Here is a 27,275-nt window from a genome sequence, read left to right on the forward strand (position 1 = left end):
TTCCTGTTTTCATCATTATTGTATATATATATACTGGTTCACACAAGGCACCAGCATCTAGCAGGAAATTGAAGACATTACTACTTCTCTTGATAGATGTTTGACACTAAACTATGTATGAAAAGCACAGTCAATTTAATTTTTACAATAGTTTGAATGCTTTTTTGCAACTGAAATCGTAAATGAATGCGAAGTGATTTTGCTTCTTTTTCAGGTAGACTCCCTAAGGAATCATGAATCTGCTCGGTGCACTTCTTCTTGCTTGCCTCTGCGTTTCCATGGCAACTACGCAGAGGTGCGCTGATGACGTGTGCGAGTTCACCCTGGTGGTTCGTTACGCCCGGACCATGATGCACACCGGAAGTGACGGCAAGGTCACACGGGTAAGACCGCCATTTTGAATTCTCCTTTTGAACTCTATACTATGATTACTATCAAAAAGGCTGTTTAAAACCATGTAATGTCTCTTGCTTCCGGGACGGAAGTCTTGTTTTAGGTGGAGCTAGGTTTGTATGTTCGGGTTCCAAAGTGAGAGGGCGGAGATAGTATTTCTGTTGATTGACCGGGTTTGATCCAGTATGCTTTGCGTTAAGGAGCAATAGTAGAGTAAGTTTCACCATACAGTCATATGAAGTATGAGTAACTGTGCATTCTAATTCCATGTTGTAATTCGAACTATATCTACTTCCCAACAGACTGAAATCTCTGATTTCTTGTTTATCACATTTCAGAAAACTCTATCTTTTTGAAACCTGGTGGCAGGTTTATCTAATATGTCGCAGTGCAGAAATAAATGATTTCGCATTAACCAACATTCCAACAGGTCGAGATTTTAACAAACGGAAGCCTGCTGGCCATAGATGAAAGGGCGGGAGATAAGGAAGGATCCATAGTTCCTGTGAATGAGACCATCACAGCTGATGGAGTGCAGCGAAACGTAATTCTCGTGAACGACCAGTTCCCCGGTCCCACACTGGAGGTCATGGAAGGAGCGCAGGTAAACGCAAACACTCAATGAATCAATCTTTCCTTCAACTTCGAAACGTCTATTGACCATTGAACTAATTTTACCATCTTCACAACAAGAAATGCTTTAAAAAAACAAGGCCGGCGACCAAGATGAGAATAGCTGGTTGAGTGGCGTGTGGTGACGATGTAGGACTCATATAATTGGTCATCTTGGAATCGATCTAATATGCAAACGACTGGACTCAGATGCATAATTGTAATGTATCGTGAATTCTTTCTAACGAAGAAGAGCTTTGTAATAGTTCATTAGCGGTTTACATGCAGCATTTTTGAATGCTGTTCTTGAAAATGTTCTTAATCCCAATCAGGTGGTGGTTACTGTCGTTAACAACCTGCTGAGAGAAGCCACATCACTCCACTTCCACGGCATGTACATGCGCGGTGTGCCATATATGGACGGGGTGCCTTACGTCACGCAGTGTCCCATCCTACCCATGCACAGTTTCACCTACAGGTTCAGGGTAAGTTCCAATAAAACCGCTAACGTTTGAAATGAAGTTTTAGACTCAGAGGAATACTTTTAGACTTATAAATAAATATTTACGGTTGTATAGCGCAGCTATGTCTCTTTGATGCACCAATGTGATGCAGTTACGATTTCTTACTTTTGTTCTGTCTAAAATACCTTTTTGTAATATGAATTCTATGTAATGGAAGTGCCCCATGCTAGAGCTGTGTACCTAAACAAATTTTAGGTACAGGTACAGGTACAGGTACACAGGTTTAGGTACAGGTCCGGACCTGAACCTGTACCTGAACAATTCGACCAATTTATATGCTCTTCTGAACTCATTCAATAACAAAAAAAACATTAATAAACTTGATAGTTAAGGTTTATTATTTGTTTATGGCGAATGCTCAGATAAAATATAGGCAAAACTAAGATGTTTTTGTTTTCATGAACACACTGTCCTTACACAGATACCCATTGTGGACCAGCTATTTACACATTTGAGGTCACAAATAGGCATAAAATTGGTGTGAAATTGTTTAGGTACAGTACCGGTACTGAGGGATTAGGTATTTTGGACCTGTACCTAATCAATTTTTCCGGTACAGTATCGGTACTGCGTACCGGTACACAGCTCTACCCCATGCCCATTTCAACTAATTGCGATTTCTAAGTGCGATTTACTTGACATGCATTGCACTAGGCGGAGCCAGCCGGGACTCATTGGTACCACAGTCACCTTGGCTCACAGAAGGAAGAGGGTCTGTATGGGGCTTTCATCGTGCACAAGAACAGGTAAGTACGATAATCAGTGTCCTTTATATACGAAGGCCCACAACGACAATTCCATTCACCTCTTCCACAGCCCTTCCACACCGTGCTGCCATATGTATGAACGAGTTTGAGTAAGAATGAATTGAACAGTATCTTGTTGGGCTAGATAGTGTGAAGGTACGTAAACATTATGCATTATTTGCATTTGCTTTTCTATAGCATTCCGGTGGCTCCACCCCTACCGTTATTCCTGCAAGACTGGTGGCACGAAGATTTCAAAAACATTGACGTGGACAACTGGTACATGGACGGACCTGGGCGCTTCTTTGTAAGTTTGCTGTTGATAAATCACTGTCAGAGATAACTACGATACAGATATCAATCCCAAAGGAGAGGCCCTTTAAATAGGTTAGTTGTAGTGGCATTTGGATAGCGGAAAATCAAACTGTTCTCGATCCAAGCAAGGAAGTTGATTCAATGAAGTTTGAGTCACCAGAAGTTTTTAATCGAATCTCTCTGTCTTCATCAGCTATCTGACCTATAAACTGTAGACACTGTGTTTTTTCACAGTGTGACGTCAGCACTAGGTCAAAGTTTGTTGGAAGTCGGTACCGCCTCTCGTCCTGGTTCAGCCACAGTTAGCGTTCATTTAACATTTGGTATGAAATCGTAGAACTTTTAGTTTTTGCTATGAGGGACTGTGCAATTTTTGTTAGAACGGTCGCGTGAGGATTTCGTGTTCCCCCCGGCTATCACACTGATGAATGCTATTTTACATTCGCTTTTGTATTAAATCCTAGGACACCGTGCAAGAACGTGGCTTCAGCTTTGATGGCTTTGAGCTGACGGCTGTCAACTTCAGATCAGCCCTCATCAACGGTCGAGGCCGCTACAACAACAACTCCGCCCCGCTAACGAGGTGTGACATCTCGCCGGGAGAAACTTTACGTTTCCGACTCATCCACGCAGGCGCAGAGTTCACCTTCCGGGTCTCCATCGACGCGCACAGCATGACGGTCGTGGCAAACGACGGACATGACGTCATGCCGGTCCAGGTCCAGTCCATCCTCATGTTTCCGGGAGAATCGTACGACGTTGAAGTGGTCGGCGATCAGACAGGTGGTAACTACTGGATCCGCGCCCAGACGCTTTGGGCGGGGAAAGGACCCAACGTCCTGCCAGAGGACCGACTGCAAGAAGTAAAAGCCATCCTGGCATACGACAACCCCCCAACCGATGACGACCCAATGACGAACATGCAAACCTGCACCGCAAACAACCCATGCCGAGTTCTCAACTGCCCTTTTCCAGCGTTCCCTCAAGGAAGCCATACGGAATGTGTCTACGCCTCAGACCTCAATAGCACCGAAGCGTATTCAATGCCAGAGGCATCAGAAACTGAGGAGTACTTCTTCAACTTCGGATTCCCAATCGGCTCCTCAGTAAACGCCCGTAAGTTTGCCACCCCAAAAAAGCCGCTGATTTTCAACGCGCCCTATGACCTGACAACCTGCGAAGCCAGCTGTGAGACGGATGGATGTACGTGTACCTACATGGCGGAGATCCCACTTGGGAAGATCATCAGGTAGGTTTGTTTGTTTATTTGTTTGTTTGTTTGCTTACTTGTTTTATTAAGGAAGAAAACATCAACACAAATGTCGGCATGGTGGCCTTGAAAAGATGTACATGGGTCCACCTGTTCCACCATACTTTCCAAGTACCTGTGTATGTGGTGAATTGCAATAAATAAATGAATAAATAAATAAATAATAAATGGTCTTCTTAGATTTCCCAAGGGCATTTGGCTCGGATATACATGGTCTTGCATTCCAATTGCATCAGGTTTGTACTGACGAACCTGGGCCCGGGAGGTGAAGCGCATCACCTGGTCCATCTCCACGGTTACGACTTCAGGGTTCTGGCCATGGGATTTCCAGACTACGACGAAACAACCGGTGAGTTTTTATTCCATTTAAAACCACGATTCCCCTGTAGTCTTATCAATAGAATAATTGTTGGGTCCAAGAAAAAAAATACTGTTTTGGGCGACTGTTTGTAGGTTGACAGCACGTGGGTAGGGGGTTGACGAGCAAAAGGATAAGAGATGATAGCTTCCGTCGAAAACCGTCCGGCTCCGATTACTTTCACACGCATGTGTGAGGTCAAAGATGCATGCCCCTAACTTGTAAACAGTTCTTGTCTAGACCAATTGCTTGATACATGTCCAGATGTGTTTTGTTTATATCTCAGGGGCCTTCAGGTTTGACATATTACCCATGGTGCATCACAAAGTGCGTGCGCATTTCAAATCATGAACCGGCGTATTGCTACTTTTTATTCCCTATGTTGTGTAGGACGCTGGATCTCTCAGAACGCTGACATTAACTGCGGGAACGACATTTGCAACATGGCGTCCTGGAATCTAACAAGGCCGAGCCTGAACTTCAACAGACCCCCCATCAGGGACACAGTCGTCATTCCCGCCCGAGGCTACACCGTTATAGAGTTCAGGTTCGTGGTAACTGTTCATGTATCAGTGTCATGAATATTGTCTTTTTTTGGACGCCTCAGAGCATATTCCTCTTAGGATTTAGTTCAGAAAGAGAGCTTTCTGATGTATCTGCGATTCAATATCGATTGCTACAGGAGTAACAACCCAGGCTACTGGCTCTTCCACTGTCATCAAGCAACTCACCTGAATGAGGGGATGTCAATGGTCATCGCGGAGGCTCTGGACAAGCTGCCCGCTCTGCCGTACGGCTTCCCGACCTGTGGAGACTTCACCGGGACCGAGAAACCGCCAAGGGGAAGTGGAAGAACAGGTGTTGCAATGGGGCAGTCGGCTGTAAGTAGAAGTTGTGGTGCACATCTTTTATAGTTTAACATTTTGTGAAATGATCATTTATTTTCACAAACACACTGCCTCCATATACTTCCAATATGAAATAGAAGATACCATTCCTCCAATTATATTTCGAGCTTTTGTCTTGTTTCATTTATTATTGACAATTTCTTGCTAATTCTTACAATGCATTTTCCTACTGGCTCTCATAAGGCAACAGATGCAAGAATTAAGCAGGAACTTGAAGACAGGAAATGAGATAACGTTTCTGGAAACTTTCTGGGACCTTTTACCTAACTTCCTGTCAATATCTCTGACGTCCTTATACCTACCATACGCAAACAGGCAAATAGACATACCGAGAACAAAAGATTTATTCTTTGCTCTTTGTATGTTTCAGACTCTGGTGCAGTTAGACCACACTCAACTGATCATCATCATCATCATATCGGCCGCGCTGTCTGCTACCCTGGCCCTGGCGGCAGTCGGCATCTACAACGCGCGTGCGGAGAAGGTCAAGGAGAAGCTGCTAGAGACACCGGCAGCTGGAGCTCCGCCTATAGAGGACACAGCTGTAAGAGAGGACGGTGCGACGACACTGCAGGAGGACGCTGTTTGAAGGCGAGACACACAGCATAGATCCCACCGCTGCCACCAGTGTTAGTGAAGCCTGATAGAAGGCTGTCCACACTCACATGTCCCTGCACCAGTCTTGCCCAAGTCGTCTTCAAGTGTGGACATCCTTCTATCAGGCTTCAGTATATCTAACACAGTATTATGACGTAGGTTTTCAAAGTAGTACAGAAAAACTCTTAAACAAGTCAACAAGTGTAAACTGTGTTGTATGACACAGAATTATTTCAACTTTGAGACAGCAACATTTCAGAAATGTCTGCAACATATACTATGCAAAAATTATAAATGTCGTTATATTTGGAATTTTATGTAATTCTGTTTTCCAGTTATAGTTTTTCTTGTGGTATTCATAGTACTTTAGCATTGTTGACTTTATTTGTTGTAACACGTTATTCAAGATTCACTTCTGATATTGTTTTGATTTAGCTCATTGAGCTTACTGTTCAATCTATAATATCAAGGATGATACCAATATTTATGTTGGGGATATCAACTATTGTGATCTTTACTGTTTTTGATGAGGCCAGTATGAACTATCGTTATAATCTTGACATTAATGTAGAAATTGTTTGTATATCAGTTTTGATATTTAGAAGTATAACTATACTTTGTCAGTCTAACATTTACTTAAGTATTAAGACTAGACAGCATCCCATGGTGTTGAGTTAACACTGGGAGGTTTCATTCATCATGTGGAGCTAGCGATTCATATTGGTACTGCAGTGTTGTATTACGGGTTGTACATTACACCCTTATGTTTGTAAGATATATTATCCAAGAATTTTCTACGACTACCTGTTTGAATTTGTAAATTATAATAAACAGACTGATAATGTCTGTTTGCTTGTGGCTGAGAGCTTGTCCACCATTGATTGACAACCATTCCCGTTCCCAGAACTACCAATAGGAGCTCAGGAACTTTTAGCATTATGGAAATCAGTCCAATAAGAGCACAAGAGTCTCTGTCACAACAACATGGTTAGTTCTCAGTTCTCAATGGAAGCTCCATGTTAGCACATACAGGATTAATATGTTTCCCAATTCTCCTGAATCTGAGGTGCCGTTAAAGTGTCTACTAGGGACCTGACCAGTGGAAGGGCTACTAGAACCATCCTTTTATATCTCCATGCTAGAATTTAGTAGCGTGGTGTACGTATATGCAAGGAGGTTTATATATAGGCTCCTTGGTATGTGAAGGCAGGCTAAGGAGCCTCCTTGCATTGACAGGCCAGTCACGTGATTACTATTGATTGTCTAACCTCCTTGGCCGTATGTAGGTCAGCTCGTCAGCTCATGCCAGCTCGAGCAGAACGTCGGCACAAACAACCCTTCAGTCGCTGTGCTGAACAAACTATCAAGCTCAGGCAACTGTATTCCGAAACATTTTTCAACGGCGACCTGGCCACATGACGTAGCAGAGTTCCAACCATGTCCCACGTTCTGAAGCTCGCGGGCAGAATGGCTGCCGTTACGCAGGCAAGTCTGGTGAGGTACCTGGGACGGTATGGCCGGGCGGCCCGGGCCTGCAGCACCGCGGCAACAGCTGAACAACAGACCGTCCGGCAAGACACGGCAGTCCGGGGGTTTCACGAGATTCCAGGTCCCAAGGGGCTTCCGTTTATCGGCACTGCGTTGGACTACACTCCTTTTGGTAAGGGGATGCAAACAATATATGTATACATAGAGTCCCGGTTATGTATGTAACCCATATCGGCATGTACCCTTCGAACCAAACTCACTGAGGCATGCATAAAGAAAGGTCGAGGCCGGCGGATAGTGTAACCTGGATCTGGATGCCAAAACGATGTAAGGCGATCAAAATGTCGCCGAAAAAACATCGTAGGTTCATCGCACGATGTAGTTTGACCTGGACTACTTTGGGTGGCGCGTACGTGCCGAGAAATATGTAGTATTATACGGCAGACGCCACTGTGAATTCAATACTCTATGCTGTGGCCAGCTTACATGTTGTTTGGAAAAAAAGTTCGCACATGCACAGTCTAAGTTGAACGTAGCCCTCCTCCCCAGCTGTAGTGATAATGATAGCTTTAACAGTAGAAAAGGTTGGGGCAGCTCTATTATACATACTATAGTAGTACATTGACCTGAAGTCCAGCATGCGTGTCCTCTAAGTTAGCCGATGACCCCGTCTGACCCATGCGTTTACATAGACTATAAATAGCACACGTGCGGGTTGTGCAACTGATACTCATTGAAGGAGCTCGCGTGGCAGAAGTAACAGAGAAAACTCGATTTTTTTCCTCAATCCCAGACCAATATTCTGCCATTTCCTCTATCTACCTTAAGTTTTTTACTTGTAGTAATGTGAAACTTGTATACATATTTGCCAACCGTTTGTTTGTGGTCTATTTTTCCGACAATTGATAAACTACGTTATACCTCTATATATTTGCTCTGTGGTTTATGGCCCTTGAGCATAAACAAAATTGGGTTAGTGTCCACCATACTTAATCTCCAAGCAGATTCGGTGTGGCAAGGGGACTTTATATTGGCCTCCTGTATCCATTGGCCGCCTCGTGGGGCGAACGTTGGATACAGGCGGCCAATGGATACAGGAGGCCAATATAAAGTCCCCTTGCCCCACCGAATCTGCTTGGAGATTACACCATACTGACAACTCGGGTCCAAAAACAATCAAATTTAGCCGGAATATTTGGCCAGGAAAGTTTGGTGACTGTAGAGTTCATTTTCCCGACGTCCTAACGGTGGATCCCCTCGCTTGGCTAGTCAGGCACCTTGCTTGACGAACTCTACTGTCCTTATAGGAAAACCTGGTGGAGGCTATAATTGTGTAACGTACGCGTATTAATAATTTTTCCAGGTCGCTTCCCAGTGCACACAAAAATGGCCGACTCCACAATTGAAAGGTATAAGGAGTACGGAAAAATCTACCGGGAAAAGATCGGGCCGCAGGAAATGGTGTTCGTCTGTGACCCGAAGGACTTCGAGACCGTATTCCGGAGTGACGGAAAGCATCCGGTGCGACCTGTTCCGGAATCCGTCGCAATATACCGCCGGCTCAAGAAGAAACCGCTAGGCGTCGCTCTTCTGTAAGTTACTTCTGTTTGGAGTAAGGCTGAAGGAGAGCGTGGTATCATTCTTCCCAGATGTGTTTCTTTCTAGACACTTAAGCTTGTCTATTCTACTGAAATACAGTGTTTCACCTTATCTTTGATAGCACTGATTTGCACCAGAACAACTTTATGTTTCAGCCTCCCTCTCTCTCTCTCTCTTTAGAAAAGATAGTAGTGGGAAAGTGCATTTCCTTTCTTTCAAAAGAAAGCTAATTCCATCGCCAATTGGTACTTTGTTGTAATCTTTTTACAGAAATGGAGAAGAGTGGTCCCGTGTGCGAAGTTCCGTGAACAGGGACATGATGCGCCCGAAGGCGGTGGGTGCGTACGCCGCCTGGCAGGACGATGTGTCCCGGGAGCTGGTCGGGCTGATGCAGGACGTAGTGCGGAAGGGCGACACCGCTGGCCAGGTTCCCGACTTTACCAAGCTCCTGTATAAATGGGGGCTCGAATGTGAGTCTTTGTAATAGACTATATATCACCTCTATACACGGAAGTTTTGTTTTCGGTGTGTTTGTCTATTTGTTTTCTTGTGTATCCATAGTTATTTGAATACAAAATAGTCACAGGAAGTGAGGGGGGATTATGTAACCACAGATTGACAGGAAGGTCAAATTGGAGGTCAAAATGGTCTCGATCCACACAGGATGGAAGGGCGTGACAATGAAACGTTCCAACATGCACAGAATCAGCGAGAAATCAACAATAATAAGTAAAACAATAAATTTATAATAGCATTCATTAGGTAACAAACAACATGGCTGTTAGTGTAGATGTAAGAATTTTCATTTTTCAGCTTTGAGTCTCGTCGTTCTGGGCAAACGTCTTGGCTGCCTGAGCCTGGATCAGCTGCCGGCTGACTCTGACGCACAGCAGATGATCTGGGCCGTGAACGACTTCTTCCTTTATTTCGCCAAACTTCAAATGTCGCTTCCCTTGTACAAGTACATCAGCACTCCTGGATGGAAGAAGTTAGAGAGAGCATTGGACACCATGACTGGGTATGTATCTTCAATGTTTACAACGAATGACGTTTTACTTTCGCATCAAAGCTAAACGGAGACGGAGGACGACACAGACATCCTGACGCTTTTCACTACTGCTCTGGGCATGAATTCTGTGCAATCTGTCATCTTCAATGTTTAGATCGTTTGACTTTTAAATGAAAGCTCAACGGAGACGGGGGGCGATGTAGACTTTCTACCCCTGCAATGGTCACGAATTCTGTGCGATCTGGTGTTACCCTAGCGTTGCGGAAAAGATGATGGGGGAAAAGCTGGAGGGACTCCGCCAGATGGAAGAGCCTCCCGAGGAGGCAGATTTTCTGACGAGCCTCCTGTCTCGGGAGGACATGACGTTGGAAGAGGCCACCCAGACGGCGGTGGATTTGTTGAACGGTGCGATTGACACGGTGAGGTTTCTTCAATATTATTGGGATAAATTCATATTTCGGAAGTATTGTTCTGGGTAGCTGTGATTGTTGACAGTCGTTGGTAGGAGGATAGACAGGCAAAAGGACAAGTGATCAAAAGTCAGGCATATTAAATAGGGTGAACGTGAAGGATGTCTTTCCTTTAAAAACAAGATGCGGCCCTAGTTGACTTTTTTCTTTATTTTCTGTCCCATGACTTCAGACGGCACACACCTTGGTGTTCAATCTCTTCTGCCTGGCGAAAAATCCCGAGGCTCAACGAAAACTGTACGAGGAGATCATGGAGGTAGTTCCACCAGGCCAGCCCGTAGACGACAGGGTGTTGAACAAGATGCACTACCTTCGCGCTGTGGTCAAGGAAACATTCAGGTGCTTAAATCTACTTCATTTTTTAAAGAATATATACCACAAGCCTTTCTGCATCTTGATCTTACGCAGAAAGTCAATATGGTTGTTTGTAAGTATTGTTTTATGTGTCTGTCCGGGTAGAGTAGGTTGATATCGCGTGGGGTAGGGAGATTAACATCAGAATGACAGGATTGAAAAAGGTCAGACATAGGAAATGGGGTGAACTTGAATGTCACGAAAAGCTAGAATAGTCCGGAAGTCTGAATGAAATCTGTATTTTTTTCTTGTTGTTTGAATTTGTTTAATATGTTTCTTTTTTAATCCCTTTTTAGGATGTATCCAACCATCCTGAATAATGTGCGAACTTTGACCCGTGACGCGGTGCTGTCGGGATATCACGTGCCTGCCAAGGTAGAACATCGATTGTATAGCTCCGCCCACCTCCGTCAAAATGCAGATATATTTGACCTACATGTAGTCACTCTCTCATTGGCTGAACCGATTGCCATTCTCTCATTGGTTGAACAATCAAATCTGACAGTCTAGCCTACATGACGTTAGTGTTAGGCTACTTTTCTTTACACAATATAGCACAGTAGGGTGCGAACTTTGAATTCTAAACATTACTTGCTGCTACATTTATTATCTTGGATATGTATATATTTTGTGCATAATAAAATTGTAATTTCTATATGAGCAAACGTACTGTTGTGTAAACAATGAGAAATATAAGGAACAGAAATAATTCAAGACGAAAGAAACATTGAATCGATAATTCTCATGTTCGTCTTTCAGACCACTGTTCTTATGGCACAGAACGTCGTCAGCACACTTCCGGAGTATTACCCGGAACCGGAATCATACATGCCGGAAAGATGGCTCCGGACTGAGTCATCAAATGTCCAGGCATTCTCCCTTCTACCGTTTGGTTATGGACCAAGGATGTGTATTGGTAAGTAATGTATTTCGTATGAAGAAAGAATACGATTAGCAATGAAATACACGCATTAGAATGTGAATACCAAAACAATCTTGCGATCAATGACCATTCAAAGTAAGAAATGTAAGGTGAGGAATCATTGTTTTGGACGTGTTTATCTGTGTGTTTGTTGTTGCTTGTGGGTATTTGAATGCAATAGAGTGTCAGGTTGGGGAATTTGGTTAACAGAGATTGACCGAAAGGTCAAGTTGGACTGAAGTGATGACTGGTAGGCTTAGAGGAGGCGATGGCTACACCCACTCAAGTCACCCACTTAAAGATTGTTACTTCAGACCACCTCTATGGTTGTCCCAATAAATTCAAAAAAGAAGCTAAATACTTTCCTGAGGTTTGAGATCTCAGAGTTATGTTCTACCATGCTCTTTGATAAATACTGACTCTTTTGCATCAACAGGTCGGCGTTTTGCGGAACAGGAGGTGTTTCTAGGTCTCGTCAGGGTGAGTATTATGGTTGGGCTGCTTTCATCTCTGACTTCGTGTATGTGCACTTCATATATGTGAGCCTGCTTATACAAGTAACCGGTTGGGTAGAATTGTGCAATTGCGCTATTCTCTATTAAGATATATGTTTCTTTTTCTGAACCGTACAGATTATCCAAAACTTTCATGTTAGCTGGGACGGACCAGACATGAAGCAAGTATGGAGGATTTTCAACGCTCCGGACAGAGACACGTTCGTCTTCAGAGAGAGGGAAACGTAGAGCGGCAAAAAATGACGTATCAAAGATCAGGAATGACGTCATTAACACCCCTTTGCAGTGGAGGCTGCAACCACTGAGCGACTGATGAGTGACAGATCTCTTACAAATTCCATGGACAAAGAACGATATTTTTTCTACGTTTGATTGCCCATTGAATCATGTTTTTGCATCGTGCACCATATTCTATTTACAAACTCAAGGCAAGGGTCGACACGAATACAGATCGCTAAACGGTCGCCCAGCGGTCACCATCTTGTAGAAAGGGGCACACATGTCTTAAGACAGGTCAATTTGTTACGAGTCAGATTGAAAAAGAAAACTCTTTATTCAACTGCAAGAAACTCTTCCTGCTAGAACACACACTGGTGTGGACAATTGTATGCAGTAATACATTCCCATAACTATGGATTGTCATCAGGAAAATTTTTTGCTTATTTCAAAATGTATATAATGTTACGGAGTCTGGCTAATAAAACAATATAATATGCTATTATACTTTATAAGGGAGGTGTGTGGCCTTTAGGCTTAAACATGGAGTTGGACCAAATAACACTCATGTATTCACGATACATATTCTAGCTAGAATAGAAAATTCCTAATAAGGTATACCTAGCCTAACAAGAGAATTGTATGTATGTATAGTGTATGGGTACTTTGAAGCTATCTATCACTTTGTCATCTATGGCAAATTTATGATATGTTACATTTTGTACTACTTTCAGTAATTCAAGGAAATATTTATATTATCTATGAGAGGTTGACTTACCTAAGATATAACCCAAAGCGCAGTGTAAACAGTTTGTATTTATTCTAGTACTTGTCAATGAATAAAAATCTGACGTACATATCTTGATAATGACTCTATAATGGTCAATGACTTTGCCGAAATCACTTCCCTTGACTCTTCCCAATACCCCCACCTCAGCACCCCCGGCTGAAAATGGTCTATTCTATCTGGCACAGTCCACTTCAAATTGAGTGGGAAATTAAAATGTGAATATTCATTGCAATATTTTGATTGGGAAACGTTTCTATACGTCCGTAATTAGCTTAATTGATGTATAATATATCACTTTGACTGAAACCACCATACTTAAATGTATTTGGCTTTTCCATCCGACCTAGGTAAGTCATGTTGCTTTCCTACCTATTTGTAAATGTAATCGTCCAAACGACGCGGGAAATTTCGAAAGAGACTGATCGTCCGTTCTTCTAAGTTCTGGTAAATATGATCTTTTTCCTCAGACAAGTGCTACTTTCTGCCTTGTATATGTGCAAAATATATGTTTGAGAGTATCTAGGTCGCATTTTAGACAGAAGTGTATGTCAATATAGCGGATTTGTCTCAATTTATCATAATGTCGTCTGCAATTTTTTTCCCGGTGTTGTCGCCCCCCTCCCCAATATAAAACGTTACTACTGTATGTTCAGGTAATTTTATAGGCATAACAGTATCTTGCATGTTAGTATTTTGATGGAAAATGTATACAGATTTTGAATGAAGTAGTTCACATAGTATATTACATTTACAGAGTAATCGAACGATTCATAACATATCATACTATAGAATTTTTTCCAATTTATGTCTATGTTTTAACGTTACATACCATCCATAATGCTAGATTAGGATTCCATGGTTACCCTGGGGTTTCAAAGGTATCATGGCATCCAGATTCACTGTCATAAGAGTCTTTGCCTTGTAAACCCCACAAGAGACTTATTATTCCAGACTACTAGAAGGAAGGAAGACATGAAGAGACTAAGAAAAGTTTGGGTCGAGACTAATTCAGCACTGGTGGCCACAAGCAAGCATTAGACCAAGATCCAAGGCCATGGTGTTATTCTTTGGTAGGTTCTTCAGAGTAGAATTGAACGTAAATATAAGGCACGAGATGGAAATGCACAACTGCAATCATGGTTTCTGAACTACCATGATCAGAAGTGTGTGATTTTAAGTCTTACATGAAATTCTAAATGGTATTTCACAGCAGTTCAGAATGGTATGAATAGTTTGGTGGATTTTTAATCCAAGAAACCTTACAAGTGACTCAGTACTTTGCTTATTAGATATGGCCCTGTTTTAGCACAATCAGTTGCATTATACAATGCCATAAGTGCTATTCCATATGACTGGTTCAAATGAATTAACAGCAAAATAAAATGAAAAAAAAAATTAAATGGTAGCGAATCAACAACAGTCCACACATGATGAGATGACAGATGAGTAATGTCTGCATCTGTATCTGTGTAGCAGGTATACTCTCCCTCAGTCAGCGTAACACACCAGCTCTGCAGGCATGCGGCGCTGCGGCAGCTGGCTACATTACACCAAACCACCTGTTACATCCATCCTTTGCACATCTAACTGCAGGCGTTAAAGCTATCTAGTGATGATACCCCTACTGCACCTAGTGGCAGCAAGTTCCACTGTATGATTTAGACTAAAAGATATGACAAAGAGGGTTAAAACAATGATTCAAGATTTTCTCATGACACTGTTTAATGACAAGAATAAATTCTATTGCACAGCAATTGTTAGAGGTGTAACACACAACATGTACTGGTGTATATAACAAACATAGTATGAGACAAATATACCTTGCAGTATGGGATAAGAGAATATCTAGATATTGCACCAATGATTGTAAAAATTTATTGTTGCAATATCTAGTCATGTTTTGAAATATTGCCCTATATTTACAATACATTGGTTGTCACATGTCAATATGCTCTTGAATTTCTACATATCTGATTCACCCCAATGCCCTCATGTTTCAAGTCATTCATTACTGCATGCATATAATGTAAATTATTTTACTACAGAATGTTTTGATTATACATGTAATGTATAACTTGCTATGTATCAAACACACACACAGTTAGCAGAGTGACTGATATCATGCCAAATATTAAACTGGCATGTCAGGCTGTTCAGCCAGTATAGCACTGGTCAGCAACCGTTATTCCAATGTCCCCTCCCCACAATGTACACACAAAGTACTACCACTGATATTCATACATTATTGGTTATCCTCTGAATAATTCTGAGAGAGTGTACATGTCTATGTGTTGTTTGCATGTCTCATTTCTTTACCTGTAAGAGATGGTGGTATTTTTGACAAATATGCCGGGGCCCTCCCCACAATGTGTGTGCGTCCTGTATGGCTTATCTCTAAGTATGTACAGACTGCAGTTTTCCGTGATTTGTACCACTCAAGTGCTTAGCCTTGATAGCTGGCGCCCTGTAGTTAATACAAGGACAATACAGTACAAACGTTTTCTCTAACTCACCAGCTAACACTAACACTAACATTAGTCATACTTATCTTCTTGTTCCTGTCCAGTTTAATCCGTTTAACGGGTCAAAATGACCTGAGTGTAACAACCCCTGGGAACTTAACCTTCCGTCTGCTAAGGTAGCCGATTGGCACCAAAATCTGCATTGGTTACTGGGTTAGGCAGCAGAGAGAAGGTTAAGTGGAGTGAAAAGGGAACGATGGATAACTTTTACGTGCCAAGATTACGCAAAGCACTACTTTTGGTTACTACAGAAACTGTTTTTGTAACAGGAATGAGGAAATGCGTCGCAAGTAATTTTGCGCCATTATAAGTGCAGTGTTTTTCAGGTTTACAACTCAATTGTGTTTGTTTATAGTGGTTGCCATGGCGTTGTTTTGGTCAGTGGTTAAAAACGAGACGTCTGATTGGTCACAGATTGTTTACTGCTTTCGTCATCATCGAACAGGTGACGTCACGCTACGTTGTATTTAAGGACAGGGGGGATCTATTTATAGCAGTGTTAAAGCATTTGCGTATAGTGGAAATAAGTGCGAAGGTGTAAAGCATTCTGTCATTCCTGCCGTACAGGACACTACATACTGAAATTGAGGTAGGTAACTGCTTCTTTCGTTTATTTTGTCGGTTTAACGCAGAATTTAAAAATGTGTTGTTGTTTTTCAGCCAAAACCATTTAGTAAAGGAAATAGTCTCTAAAGGCAAAGTAAAGCGGACTCGGAATTTTAACCATTTTTGACGGTTACTAGTAGATTCGCTGACAGTTTTCGATATCCGACCATTGCCGGTTTGCCCATGGGAATTGTGAAATAGCGCATCCAGCCAAAGTTTTTTTCTTGGACAAATCAGGCAATTTTTTAATAGTTTGTTCAGGTTTACAGATTCCTATTTCAGGTATTCCGGTTTTCAAAGTCGTTTCTGTTCCTCCTAGTTGTTGCCTTTGTATTGTCGGTTGATGTTGGGAAAGACAGTTCAATAAGCTTAAGGCACGGGCACGATCGTCGCACGACCGTAAACAAGGATCATTCCTGGGATAGTCGCTAATACGTCGTACAAAATCAAGCCATCTTCTTTTACGGGGAAAAAGACCATTGGTTCTGTCAAGGCCTGCTCGAAAATTCAACATCAAAATCGTACCACGGCTTAATATGTTAGTTATAGCGAATGTGACCGCGATTTAAGAAACTTTCCTCCACATAATTTGTGTAAACCTTGGCCGCTTCTGTCACAATACTGGCGCTTGTCTCACACTGAACTACGTGCCGTGGAATGTGTTTTTCTGACCGACCTCGCGGCAGGTTATCTCGTGTTGTGGTGAAACACGCCGTCGATAGTCATTAAAGCTGCCGAAAATAACAGCAGCTAGATCCGCTAATGGCCAACAGTGTTTGCTGTAAAACATAAACAATGTACTCTCGCAAGCAGAGGTTTGGGCTGTGGCTAATTTTTGGCGTGTTTTTAGGCTTTTATCCGGCTTTCTTTTTTTGTACTGTCATTTTTTTGTGTCAGCCCCCAAAAGATACCAGTACAAGAAGAAAGCCCGCTAAAAAAGCATAAAACATCAAACATAAAAAAGCATCAAACCTCTGCTTGGATTGTACAAACAATCCACCGTTGGCCCCGTCGCGAAGAAAACATAGATAGTAGTGATGCTACGAAATACTACTTTCCAATCAGAGGTTAAGGCGTACGTCGGGTTATTTTTTGACGTCTTTTAGGCGTATTTATCGGGCTTTCTATTTGTACTGGTATCTGGTTTTTTACGCCAGCCAATACTTCGGGTGGCAGATGGTAACTGGTAAATGGATACAGCCTGGACAATTTAATACTGTCTTGCAGCCACCAAGATCTGCTTGGAGCTAACGAAAATACACTAAAGGAACAGACATGCACCGTCAATGTTAGAGGTGGCACTGTCACTGTGGATATGATAAGATTATTTGAGACCTTGCAGCGTTTATTTTATTTAATGTTTTCTAACCTCAAATACACCTTTTGATCATATCTATAAAACGTGTCTAACAATAAGATATTTAAGTCCAAACAAGAGTTATCTCATCTTACTATCAGGATCTTAAGGCTCGTGTCTTGTATTTAGAACTGCATGAGTTAAGCCTATGCATATTCTGGCTTCTACTTTGTTTGCGTACAACAGTCCAAGGATTAGCGGTGAAACCTTGTAAACAGTTGCCACTAAGTGCCCATAAGTGGTTCTCCATGGTGCAGAGATCACGCGCCATTAGCCACATGTATATAGTCAACATACATGTGGGTTTAACAAAGGCCAAGTCCAAACACGACTAATAGGCAGTATATTGAGCGATGTTTTCGTGCGGTCGTGGTTTTAGGAACTGTAATCTGCGCCGCGGTATTTTCATGCAGTTACTGACAGAGCTAAGAGCAACTATCATTTTGCATCAGGATGAAATAGGCCCTTAATACAGCATATGTAATGCCCGGAGTTGTTTTTGCATTTAATGGCTTGTTGGATCATAGTCACCAGCGTTTATAGAAGTCCAACCATACAGTAAGTATCTTCGTTCATGCACATAGTTACTGAAGAACGCATTTTGTTACATTTGCCGTTTCTGTTGACATACATTTGGTAGTTTTAACTTGGGCTTCACACTGCACAAAGTCCTATCTTCAAACATACCTTAAAGCATGCATAAAGATGCACGCGAGTGAAGAGACGGAATCTGAGGCATACTTTAAGGTGTGCATGAAGAATAGATTCTGCGCAGTAATTCTTTCCATTGAATTTCTACGGAAACGGTGTAATTCTTTAGCACACATTTCGACAAATTGAATGTTGTTGAGAAAACAGAAGAGGCTGCGGCTTATACAATTTTAAGCAGGAAGAGTAACTCAGAAGTGCGTGAAGTTGTGATCAGTGCTTTAATTTTGTCCATGATTTGAAACCTTGCATGTTTTATTACAGGTTTGCGATAGTAAACCTGTTTTGTAAAATCATAGATACTGTTTCACGCTGACATGTTTCTTATGCGGATTTTTCTTTCTTTTTTTCAAGGTGTGACAAATAATCCACCATGGTCCGACATCGTAACCTTCATCACAAAAGGAAACTTTCTTTCGTAATCCCCGTGCTTCTCGTATACGTTTTAGTCTCCGCGGTTCTCGATTTGACATACTCGGGATACAGGCTAAATCAAATGTTAGATGGCGACATCCCTCACGCAACACAAACAAAAACAAGAGGGACAAATATGACGGAACTCCTTTGGGAGGGGTTGTCTCGCCTTGACCAATTGGACCAACAGCGAGCCAATCTAAGCGAAGAGTTGAAAAACATTGCGAAGCTGGCAAACGTGTCGGAGGAAGCGATTGGACCATGGATATCAGAACTTGGACCAATGAGAATTGCCGACGTTCCCGGTAATCGGACTGCGCTCCTCACCTGCGAGGATATCGCGGGAATTAGAGTAAGTCGTCCAATGGGAAGAGGCGTTACGAAAGTTGTGGAACTAGGGGAGTACAGAGGCCATGGGGTGGCCGTTAAGCGAGTTCTTCCGACCGTGAAAGACGTACGTGAATGTAAAAAGACGCGCGAAAGCAGTGGATGGAACAAATGTTTTGTTTTTCCCAACTACAAACTGTTGAAGGAGATCTTATTGCTCCAGCAGCTGAAACATCCTAACATCGTGCAGGTAAGAGGACTACTGCAGTAATAACGTTTTGCCATAAAATACTGTGCATTTTGGTAACGCCTCAGAGGCGGGGCTTTTTACTACAAGCGTTTGAATCAAAAGTGGACATGTTGTGCTCGGACAATGCGACCTCCCGTAACATGGCCAACGTCTAATCTATGGCTATTAATGTTATGTAACATGATTTAAATGATAATTTACTGTGACGCTTTTTGCAATAATATATTTTGCTAAGGATTATGATTTGTATATAGAGGTTTATCGACTGTTAGATTGTACGGTAAATATGGTGTTTTCTGAATCTCAGCTGCTTGGGTACTGTGTGCAAAGTGAAGCAACTGGTGAGAACCTGGCGGACCATGGCGTGGTGTCCGTGACAGAAATGGGCACTAAATTCCACGTAGGAAGGGCGCGCAAGCTGGACTGGAAAATGCGGCTTAAGGTATGGATTCACTAACTTGGACCATTGGGAAGCACCGTGCTCTAATTGCTATGATGGTCTGAACAAAAGAAAGCTAGAAAAAGAAATAGCGTTAGGCGACATCTACTTTTTGCAAGGTACATGAATGTATATTGTTCTTTGAAAGAGCTCCTCTTGGTGCATTTTATTTCTTTGTTTAATTGCTTCTGTTTTGCTTGTCCATCTTGTTTTCTTCTCATCGTTACTCGTTTTCCTAGATTTCCTAGATCATTACATTATATCGTTACTGTTTTCCTAGATTGCCATCGACCTAGCTGGCCTGCTAGACTATCTGGAACACTCTCCGATGGGTTCTCTTCTCATGGCGGATTTCAAGGTGGAACAGTTCGTGTGGGTGGGGGGCAAAGTCAAGTTGACTGACCTTGATGACGTCAGCAACGTGGAACGGAAGTGCATGGTGGACTCGGATTGCCAGATAGATAGAAGGGATGTCGGTACGTCATTAAACAATCATTTTCCCCCAAATCAACAATATTATCTACTTTTTGGAAGCATTTTGGGTCACAAAACCTTCAACATTCAAGCCTAATTGGTAGAATTTTTCCAGGTTATATTACATAGTATATTATTAGGCTCGCCACTCTGGCGTTGCCAAAATTGATAAAGTCTGACGTCAAATTTACCGACTTTGCCATTCATTTCCCATTCTTCCCCTTTGTTCTTGTAGGTGTTCCCTGCGCCAATGGTTCGTGCAGCGGACTAAACGCCAAACACAACATGAACGGCGCCTTTAAGGCTATATTGCGCCACCTACTGGTCCACAGTGGAACTGAGGTAAGACGACTTATACAGAATCATAAACGCTTGAAGGTATTTTCTTATCTAGTCGTTATAGTTAATTTGATAGCCATTGTATAGATTTGACAAATGGATTTTATAGATTGCCAAAACAATGTAGTTTGTAAATCAATTTAGACAGATGTCTATGTGATACAGATAAATGTATTAAAACACTAACATTTTCTTCTTTTTATTCAGGAAACGTCTTTGAGAGAAGACCTGAGAAGCTTGAGCATAAGCGCCGCCACACTTCACTCAAGATTACTGCAGCTGCTGGACAAGGACCGAACTGTAGACAGCCGGACTAAAACGTAATACAGCATTGCATGACGGTCCCCTTTTCTTATCCGTAAACAGTATTTTGTGCCCCGGAACAATGATCAAATAGCTGTGTAATTAAACATGTGTAACTGAAATGTTTTACTTGAGTTTTGGACCCAAGGCAAAAATGTCATTGTCACAATATATCAGATAAAATTTAAAAGCAATATGGCTACAATACAATTAAAATCAATGCATGACTCTACTGTATGTAGTCTGTTATACCATGAAATCCGTCTACTTCAATTGCGTTAAACAGAAAAGTTAAATTAGTTATAGAAAAAAATAGTACAAAATAATGCAACAGTTACATGTCAATGTACTTACTTACCTTAAGCGTTTTTGTACACTTTGCATTTATCAATTTGCAAATAATAAAAAGTAACGTACAACTCTTGTCTCATCTGTTTTAACATCAATTGCAAACCAACAATGAAATGCTATCTTGTGAAATATGTACTTAATACATACAATTCTCGCCCCATCACAAGTGAAATCCAAATAGAAGAATACCATAGCTTATACTGGCAGCTTTAACATAGGAATGGTCAGATTGTAGATTCCCACACTGCCACAGATGTACAGCCAACCTCGGCATCTTTGGTTTTCCCAAGTACATCAGAAAGTTGATCAACATCATCATCTGACTGGACTCCATCTTTGATTGTCTTAATTAGATTCACAAGTCTCTCCTCAAGTTCAACAGCAGTCGGTCTGTGCTTACCAACATCACACCAGCTCTGACACATTAGTCTGTACAGGTCAATCGAACATTCTAGGGGCTTCTCCATGCGGATTCCTTGTCTGAGCATGTTCACCATCTGGCAACAATCTGGTCGGAAAGGTCCAGGGTAGCGAGGCTCCTCTCCTAGACTGGCAATCTCCCACAGCATGACACCGAACGACCACACGTCGCTCTGACAGGTGTACTCTCCATACTGGAGAGACTCCAGCGCCATCCACTTCATCGGGAGTAACTCATCCCGCCCGTGCTGATTGGTCCGCTCGTACACAGTGTTGGTGTAGACGTCTCGGGCCAAACCGAAGTCCGCCAGCTTAGCGACCATTTGGTCTGTGATGACCACGTTCAGGGCAGCCACGTCGCGATGGACAATCCTGACTCGTTCTAACTCCTGTAGAGCCTTGGACACATCCACGGCGAAGCCGAGCAGAGTGGCCCAGTTCACCGCGTCGATGTCGTCTCGGAGTCTCGTCAGGTACATCTGAAGATCTCCGTGAGGGGCGAATTCTAGTATTATTCTCTTCGGATCAGACAGGGTGACCACGCCGTACAACTGGATGATATTTGGGTGCATGACTTTTTCATCTTCCTTTGTGTGTAAGGATTGGTCAAAAAGATGGACCAGTATGCCCACCTCACGATAAAAGTCCGCGTAGACGTTACCTTGGTTGACGTTGAGATTCACAGTTTTAACGGCTACTCTTACTGGCAGTTTTTCCGGCTGTTGTAAGGTTCCTTCTACAACATGGCCGAAAGTCCCAACACCGACCAACTCACCAAGAGTCAGATTCTGTGGGTCTCTTTCTAACGTCTCTACCAAGTCCTGTCGCTGATTGACACCAAGTAGCTGGAGTTCCTCTTGGATTGGTTCTTGACGTTGTTCTCTTAGAAATTTTCTTCCTCTCCTTCTTATAACTATGCAAGCAACTGTTACAAAAAGGACGGGAAGGATGAAAACGAGCATGATCAAAAATTTTGAAGTCTGTTGTGCCGTGTAGACTGCACCTCTTTGCTTTAAGCTCTCACAGTTTTTTCCGGTCAGGTCCGGTGGACAGATACAAGTACCGTTGAAAGGGTTGCACTCCGCGCCGTTTTCACATCGGCACGGTTCTTCGCAGTTTGTCCCGAATGTTCCCGAAGGACATGGCGTGTCACAAGTAGGACCTGTCCAACCGGCCTCACATACACACCCCGTCCAACGGTCACAACCAACGTTATGTAGACAGTCGCACGGCCTGTCACAACGCTCCCCGTGGAGACCGGGAGGACACTCCATCACCTCTAAGACGTAGTTTCTCTCCAGTATCTGTCCATCAGGTGTGCCGGCTTCACACGTGTACACACCGTTGGTCTCTGGTAGAATCGGCTGGATGGAAATGTTACGGGAAGTTTGGATGAAAACTTTGGAACTGTTGTTGCGAGATGACCGAAACCACCACGTCATGGAAGAGACATTGATATGAACAGGCCGGCATTGTAGGGAAACATTCCCGGTTATATACATGCTTCCTTCTGGTAGGACGTCAATAGCGACTGCTGGGGTTGGTATATCGCATGCCACGCCCTTCCAACCAGGAGCACACAGACAGGCCCCGTTAAAGCCATGGCACCGGGCTTCATTCTTACATGCGCAGTTTTTGTCACAAAACGCACCGTATTTTCCATGTGGACAACCAGCAAGTTTTAAAGTAATCTGAGCTGTGCCAGTTACGTTTCCGTACGGCATTGAAAACTTTACATCCGTAAATTCAAGTTTGTATGTAACCGGCGTAGCTGTTTTAAGTACGCCAATGCTAACGAGGACGAAATACCTGTATCTGTCGTTATCAACCCACATAGGATTCAAACCTTTAGAAGCAACAAGTTCGGAAAATACCATAGGCAGCTCGAATGGGTACTCAGGATCTCGTATTACATCTCTGTTAATCAGAATCGCTGATATCTTGTTGGCTCCTCCCACAGAATACTGCGTGATATGAAGGACGCCGGCTTTGGCAAATATATGAGCATTTGCTACATCTTGGATATGCTTAATCCCGAATGTCACATTTAATTCACATACATGTAGGTCGTTCTCTAAACTAAAGTATACTGAGCGTTTCGTAACAGTTACAAGATCAGCCGTTTCTTTGATCTTGAATCCAGTGCTTGTTGAGATGTTAAGAAAACAATTGGTAAACTCTAGCAATCGGGGTACACCAGAGGATCTTTCAGGGGTTTCACACGTCTTGTTGTAGTATGGAGGGTATTCAGGCACGTCAAGGACATGAACAGTCAGGTTCCAGAGTGTGGTGTTTTCAGTCAAGTTGCGTTCGTTGCCGATTAGGATTAGGATTTGCAGTTGATAGATGGACTGTATTCGACAATCCAAAGGATTGGCAACTTTAACAGCGTCTTGGTTCTCTATTAAACTAAACCTGTCGTAGTCATTACCATCAAGTAGTCTATAAGTAGTACTTGCCACCTGCAGGGAAGTGCTGTGGTGGGCAACGACTGTTCCTACTGCAGCGTTTTCGGGAACAAACACGGTTGTGTTGAAAGACGCTGTGCCTCCAACCGGCTTTGAGATGGAGACTAAAACAACGCTGATGAGTTGAATATACAGCAACCGGGGGGTCCAAGAATAAATCATGTTGATGCGTGGGTTGTTGCAAACCTACGTGGGCAGAATCATTTATATAAATATCAGTCCTTGTGGCTTTCATACAGTGCAAAAGACATTAACATATTGGCAGTTCTGTCCTGGTTATTCTTGTGCTTTCAACCATAGCGTCTCCTGTTCTACTTCCATTTGTGCCCATAGCTACTTTACGGAACACATATCGCCTTTCGCCAATGTCACATCGTACGCCTATTCTATATGTAGTACTAGTGGCCTTATAATTATCGGGACTCTTTCGTATCCAAAATTTCGTTCATATCTTTTTAAATCGGTACGTCCTGTAAAGCTAAACCATTTTAGCTTTGGTTCTCGTTCTTCCTGTATTCTCATTACCCGACTTCACCGTATGATACCAACTGTAAAATAATGTTAGCCGCTCAAAATTATATATTAGATACAAAAAGGTTCTAACTGTATGTGTCTTCTGGGATGGGAGGTTTGTTACTCACGCGAGGTCTCATGTATTTTTTTAAAGTCTTGTAAAATATTTTTCTTTCATTGTAAAAGTGGCTGCGAGAATATAAGTTGTACATAACTTGAGTTCGCAGCCACTTAGTCCATGTCTTTTCATTTGTAATCATCATTTTGTTTCTGAATAAAAAAATAAAAAAAAAATAAAAAATAAAAATTATCGGGACATTAGGCTCTTCGTGATACTTTTGATATTGTTGATGTATTAAAAGGTCTCCTCGTGTGTACAAGAACGTAAAAGGCAGGGCAGCGACCTTTATTTGGGTCACATGCTTGCGGAACTAGCAACGTTACTTATGTCAATAGCGCTAGCGTGACAACCACACAAGGAACTTCTGCTTTTAACAGACTCAGGCATATTTAATTGTGTGCCAAGTCAATTGCTCTATAATTAGCTTGCGTCCGTGTCAGTGAATGGGTATAACCCTGATGAGCTTAGCACACCAGCTTCATTGGAAGTTTAGTGATGGTAATATCATACCCAAGCCCTTTGTATGCCTATTCCAGGAAAGATGATGCTCAGTCATACAGCATGGTATTTGTTATGTAAGCATACCACAAAGCATGCGTCAATTTTTTTAAAATTTTGTTCCCTACTGGAATAACGGAACATTCACGTATCTTTTATGGTATTTCTGCGGGGTCAAATTCAAACAAAGAAGACGAAGAGCCAGCACAAAAGCCAAACCCCAGTCCTACTAAACATTGAGATTTTTCTAACCAGTGATCTTTCTTATCATAGCCGCTAACATTGTGGGCAATGTATCCCATTTCACCCCATGGCCATAAAAGTTCCCGGTGAGCGCTAGCTAGTTTGGGCGGGCTGGCAACACTGGCAACGGGTTGGAGAGTACTGGGGGCTAGACACAACCATTGATTTAAATGAATACATCGTATACAATTCTACTGGGTCCCTCCCACACTGTGTGGCTACTACATTACATTCCCTGATCACGAGAAGGATGACATCAAAAGAAAAGTTACAGAAAGGATACCTGCATGGCTAGCGAAAAGGCTATTCGGATATTTCGAGTCATTAAACACCTGTTGTCAGCGAAACTAGTCAACCATTACTTTACCCTTACAAGGATATCAATTCAATATATGTAACTCATCAACCATTATTTGGGAGGACAAACAAATTAATCTAACTCACCTGTTAACGTTTGCCAGATTATGCCCGGAGAAATGCCTTACGTCTGCTTTGTTCCGTTTCCGTGTTGAGAGTTTCATTTCCGCATACTCGCACGGCGCATTCCCTGCAAAAGAAGTGTATCCCTCCACGCTTGAAATAGGGCCAGAAAAATCGTTAGGAAGAACTGAAAACAGGGGTTTACGTTGGTCATCCCCTTACAACTCGTGTGTTTTGTTTTATGTTGACCAAATATTTCCGGAAGTGAACCACGGCCCACGAGGTACAGCTACGTTAGTTCATAACGGAATGCACATCTAGTAGTTGTAACGTCGCCAGCAAGCGTGTTGTGGGTTCGATTGTGATCTTCAAACTGGTGAGTTGGAACATGTACACATAATAATTACCTTCGCCAAGAAGGTTATGTTTTCAGAGGCGTTCGTGTATGTGTGTGTGTGTGTGTGTCTGTCTGTCTGTCTGTCTGTCAACACGATAACTTGAGAAGGCCTTGATGGATTGTCTTGATACTTGGTAGATGGGTAGGTCTTGATGAGACCTCAAAATGATTAGATTTTGGACCCCCTAGCGGCTTGTTATGGTACTGCAGCTGAACTTCCTGTTTTGATATCTCATGATTTAGACATGCTATGGTGATGAAATTTAGATGGTAGGTAGCTCTTGTGCTGGGGAAGAAGTGACGTGAGTTTGGGCCCCCTAGCGGCTTGCTCTGGAACTGCAGGAATATATTCTTGAAAATATTAAAAAGAGGATAACTCAAGAACCGGTTGACGGATCATCGTGATTTTTGATATGTAGGTAGCTTACGTGATGCTTAATACAATTATGTGACAATTATGCAAATATGGATGTAATTTGCATAATTTATGGGGAAATTCTATAAATCAGCTGCATTCCATGATAAGACAATTGAAGCTTGTGACATTGGTAATTGACAACGAGAGAAACACAGGCAGATATTGATTATGATAATAATGACTTAATTTGCATAATTAATGAAATAATTTAATAATTATGTAATGATAACTGTCTGGAATTTCATACTTGTGGTATTTTAAAGTTAATTTGAGGTGAACATCATTGAAAATAATTTATTCAAATCAGGACCTCATTCGCATAATTTATTAGGAAATACTTGAATGCATTGTTTGTTATTACAAGACTGTCTTTTGGTCGAGATTATGATAAAATGATATAATTCATGAAAATTAGGTTCCTATTTGTTAGATCAGGGGGGGAATAATCTAATGTATAATTTGTCAGTCATAAAGATTAACATCATTTGGCGAAGGTATGAGATCGTGGAACTCTAGTTGTTTCTTGTTTTTTAAACGAACATCCGTAGAAAAAAGGAAGAGCTAGAGTTTCGTCGCCTTAAAGAAGCAATATAGCGATATG

The 27,275-nt window shown here is 42.2% G+C and overlaps 1 protein-coding gene and 1 pseudogene across 1 annotated transcript; one reads left to right on the forward strand and one right to left on the reverse strand.

The window, feature by feature from the left end:
* The first annotated feature begins 229 nt into the window (after nucleotides 1-229).
* Nucleotides 230-21,175, forward strand: LOC109479008 (annotated as a pseudogene).
* Nucleotides 21,176-21,336: 161 nt separating this feature from the next.
* On the reverse strand, nucleotides 21,337-25,994 carry LOC109478944 (tyrosine-protein kinase receptor ver-3-like). The gene is made up of 2 exons (XM_019780759.1): nucleotides 25,884-25,994; nucleotides 21,337-24,250 (listed from the first exon to the last, which is right to left on the reverse strand). The coding sequence occupies exon 2, from the start codon at nucleotides 24,224-24,226 to the stop codon at nucleotides 21,401-21,403; it is 2,826 nt and encodes a 941-aa protein (XP_019636318.1). The 5' UTR covers nucleotides 24,227-24,250; nucleotides 25,884-25,994; the 3' UTR covers nucleotides 21,337-21,400.
* Between the last annotated feature and the right edge of the window lie 1,281 nt (nucleotides 25,995-27,275).

The sequence above is a fragment of the Branchiostoma belcheri genome, unplaced genomic scaffold (genome assembly GCF_001625305.1).
Source record: "Branchiostoma belcheri isolate BF01 breed outbred unplaced genomic scaffold, Haploidv18h27 scaffold46, whole genome shotgun sequence".
Lineage (NCBI taxonomy): Eukaryota > Metazoa > Chordata > Leptocardii > Amphioxiformes > Branchiostomatidae > Branchiostoma > Branchiostoma belcheri.

Bases quoted from the DNA above. Each gene is read 5' to 3' on its own strand.
- LOC109478944 (XM_019780759.1), bottom strand. From the start codon at position 24,226: ATGATTTATTCTTGGACCCCCCGGTTGCTGTATATTCAACTCATCAGC.